At 37.5% G+C, this 4,330-nt stretch overlaps 1 protein-coding gene across 1 annotated transcript; it reads right to left on the reverse strand.

Annotated features, from left to right (window-relative positions):
• LOC109228677 (uncharacterized WD repeat-containing protein C17D11.16-like) lies at window positions 1,188–3,888 on the reverse strand. The gene is made up of 9 exons (XM_019393838.1): window positions 3,797–3,888; window positions 3,599–3,695; window positions 3,271–3,345; window positions 3,060–3,158; window positions 2,341–2,484; window positions 2,226–2,255; window positions 2,063–2,125; window positions 1,837–1,914; window positions 1,188–1,733 (listed from the first exon to the last, which is right to left on the reverse strand). Exons 2-9 carry the CDS (start codon window positions 3,689–3,691, stop codon window positions 1,650–1,652), a joined length of 666 nt encoding a protein of 221 aa, XP_019249383.1. The 5' UTR covers window positions 3,692–3,695; window positions 3,797–3,888; the 3' UTR covers window positions 1,188–1,649.

A 4,330-nucleotide genomic window follows, 5' to 3' on the forward strand; every position in this document is an offset into this window, starting at 1 on the left:
CTTCCAGTCATAGTTAACTCTTTGCTCTATTAGTTTACCCTTCTCATTCCTAATCATCACCACATCAGGTAGTTTAGCATCCATTTCAACCTCCACTAACAGTCTAGCAAAATTCAACCCAATCCTTTTTTCTGTGTTTTGGTCAACAATTACAGGTTTCCCAATCAGGCTCCCTATCTTACTTAGCCTTTTTGGACTCCAATATTTGAAGTCCAATCCTCGCAATTTGATCCAAATTGGTACTGTTAATAGTTCCTCACGAGTGAACTCCAATTCAGGTGTCCAGGCTTTGACAATGAGAGGTTTGTTATCAAAGTGATAGATTCCACCCTCAATTACCTCCTGTTTTCCTATTGCAGAGTCAAATCGAACAACAATTACCCCATTTTTTAACATTGCAATCCTATCTATGTCATGTTTACCCCACAACCTCTGTATGTAGCCTTGAATTATAGCAAACGGTGGATGAGCCCCAAGCACATAGCAGACCACGGCATTTCTCCAGTACTCAATCTCTGTACTAATATCCTCCAACTCAATTTCAACAAAAGTAGACTCACCTATTGATTTAGGTTGGACAAACTCAAATTTGTACCCAGCGTTTGATATTTTGTAATATCAAAATTGTCCCACACTGAACTCTTCTTCCCCTGCTCTTTGTTCATCTCATCGACCTCATCGGCCCATGATTTCCTTCCAGTGCTCACATGCACCGTTGGATTACTGCTTGTTGACATTTGCTGGACTTCATCCCATACTTGAATTGCTTCAATCTGCTTAAGTTTCTCATTTTTCGAAGTTTTTGGTGCTGTTTCATTGACATTAGGGCTCAATTGCTTGTTTCCGAAATTTTCAATTGTTGCTTTCCTTCCTTTAGTCCCTCGTTGAGCGTTACTCTGTGAATCCACTGCTTCCTTCGCCATTAGTGCTTTCTGAGACGGGATACGAGCTCTCTTACCCATGGTAGGCGCAGGTTAAGCTAACATGCACCGAAAAAGAAGATAGCCATTTCAGAAAAGCTAGACTTTGTTATGTCTGCCTCTAGAAAAAATATTGAAGCATGCAAGAAAGATAATTTTTCTTCTGAGAACATGGAAAATAGAACATTGAAAATTGTAAAGAAAATTAGCCATCAAGTGAGCACAATTTAAAAAATAGCTAAAATTGAAAGTAGGACAATCTTGATCTATTCAGTAAACTTTCTTTTTCCGATAACGATAGTGTCCGAACAGCTACACCTCAACTATTACACCATTGAAAACCTGCTACCTCCCCCAACACTAAGTACAAGATAATGCCTAACAACAAATAGAAAGAAATCACTTGACATTTTTTAATCTTTACTAAGTTTTGGAACCCGGTCCCCACTACATGTTCATTGATTTTGCGTAGGTTATGTTCAAAAAACAAACAAACCATTCTATATCTCAATTCAATACATAGGAGGAGATGATTTGTTATCTTGATTCCACCAAACTCTTTACTTCCTCTGTCCCTTGGGCCAGGCAAGCAACAATAAAATTTACCATGATCATATGATAAATAATGGGAACCAATAACCACCCTACTAAAACACAAATCAAAATTGACAGATTAGCTAATATTTTCCCTATATAACTCAAAACCAATACTTAGAAACTACATTTACATTATGATTTGGGCAACTGCCCTTTTTGCGCGACATATTTCCCATATTTCTTCAACACCGCATCTTCTGAAGAAACATCCCATAGCTGCAAATGATAAGCAAAGACAAATTCTCAGTCATTTACAGCCCAAAAACCACAGAAACTAGAGCCGCAACAAACTAATCCTTTCAAAGAGAACACAACTTACCTGCAACTTCCCTTTAGAACCACCAATAGCAAGAAAAAAGGGACAATCATCAGAGAAGGAAACAGAGAAGACAGCTCCCTGATAACAAAATAAAACGAAGTGGTCATCATGATAGTACATCAATCAAAATGTATGATAACCCTCTAAAACCTTGTGTTTTTGAAAGGTTGGAAGAAAAATATGTATCCAATAAATATTCAACCACAAAGATTTGCAAATCACATACGGCTTTTGGATTCCTTGATGCAATACAAGAAGGTTGATTGTTGCTCAAATCCCAAAGTTTAACCTGCAGCACAATAATTAAATTAATCAGTGGAATAGCTCTCATCCCCCGGAATAAATCAAAACTAGGTAATAAGCAGCGAACAGAGACAACAAGAAAGTACCATCTTGTCCGTGGAACCAGTTGCAAGAAGCTGCCCAAAATACACGGAGAAAATGAGTTAGGAAAAACGAATTAAAGGGTAACGCAAAAACAAAAACAAAAAAGGTTTCACATACATTTGGGACTAGAGGATTAAAGGACATCGAGGACACTGCTTTATCATGAGCATGGATGGTGAAACTTGGCTTTGTCGCAGAACTCGAATCAGAACTAGCAGCACGGATATCAAAACTAGTAACTGTACCATTCTCCAAGCTGACCTGAAAGTTTTATGGAACTCTACTCTCGTCAGCAATTCCTAATGTCCAATACACACCCAGATTAAAATCTCCAAGCAGATTTTACAACGGATTTATTCATCCCAACAAAAAAAAACTTTTAGGTCTCATACAGTTATAGGGAACAGAAATTTAGTGATTGGCCAAGGGGAAAAGAATACATGGCAGATTGAATTTATCTAGTTTTTATTTTCATTTTAGTACCATAGGAACTAGGAGACAGATAAATACTTCTATTTTTCTGCACTAAATAAAATCAAGTGTCAAAAAATTCAGCAAGCAAATAGATAAACTAATATGCACATAATTTCAATGTCACCCCCCCCCCCCTCTTTTCCCCCCCGATTCCATAGTGTATTTACCTAACCAACAGACACAATCCCATCCTTAACTTAGTTACCATACTGATGGCCTCATGTTGAGAAAATTATTCACAATCTCCACACTAACGATTCCCGTTACAGAATTAAAGGTACTATCTAATCATGTAGCATACCAAACAAACAAAACCTTGAAAAATAGATTGGGTAAGTCACAAACACAGTGCAAGCACTGACCACAAATGAATGCTCAGAATGTGGATCCCAAGCCAAGCTTTCAACGTCAGCGGAAACTGGAAACTTATATCCACTGTGAGATGGATACCTCACATCCTTCTGCAAGACATGTTGAAAGTTGAATTAGCATCTTAAACTAAGAAGCTAATCCGCAGTCCTAGCTTTCCAAAACAAAAATGGGCAAGAAGGAAGAAGGAGAAAAGCTTATCACCAAGCAAACTGTATGATCGAATGACCCGCTCAGAAGAATCTGTGATGCAAATGGATTCCATGCAACTGCTTGAACCTGACAAAGCGGAGCAAGATGATGAATCTGCTTCTTTCATAATTTTGTAAGCAAGCTGCTGATTGATGTTTTATAAATTATTCAATTTTGATTAGATAGAATTTCAAAGAACAGTAAAAGCATATTGTTTACTTTAACATGCAGAAGAGGTCTCCTACATAACAAAAGACTTTAAGTGTATCGGGGGGTTTTCGGTCCTTGATACAAAACAATATGATGTTTAAACAACATGCTACAAAATTTCGGATTCTACCTTGTCAGTATGGTCGTTCATAGTGACAGTACAGCTTCTGGTATTCACATCCCAAACCTTGACTGATTGATCAGCACTAGCACTGGCAAGCATATTCCTGCGTAGAATGTTGGACAAGACAACATATGAACTTTGACTATACCTCTCTAACGCAAACATCATACACTGATCAATCAGTGATCAATCAGAAATCCACACCTATATTCCTTGTTCCAAGCGAGACCAAGTACTGAATCGGAGTGGCTATCCTTTTTGTATTTGATGGTTTTCTACAAGTAAGAAAAAAAAGTTTTTTTTTAGAATTACCCAAATGGGGCATAAGAAGTAAGTTTTGGGTTCACACAATTATCAAATCGTAAAGACCATCCACCATGCAAACTATCATTCCTTTTCTTTCATTTTCTAAAGAATGAGGTTTGAACACTGGTATTTGGTATGTGTTAAATAACTCTCATAAATATTTGCTGCCATGACAGAAAAACAACAAAATGGTAATTTAAAGGTAGTTTCTCTTTTTTCTTTTGATGGGTGAAGAGGTAGTTTCTCTTCAAAACATATCATTGGTCAATTTAACTTTTAATATAGAAACTAATAATGCCAATAATCGACTCCTTGGCACATATACGCTTGCCCTGCATCGCATGCATAGTGTCGAGTAGAGGCGCAGAGAGTAAGTTAACCAAGAACATGTCAGTTGAGCTGAAGTCCAAGCCCTTCAAGACATCCAATAAC

This window comes from Nicotiana attenuata, chromosome 7 (genome assembly GCF_001879085.1).
Source record: "Nicotiana attenuata strain UT chromosome 7, NIATTr2, whole genome shotgun sequence".
NCBI classification, from domain to species: Eukaryota; Viridiplantae; Streptophyta; class Magnoliopsida; order Solanales; family Solanaceae; genus Nicotiana; species Nicotiana attenuata.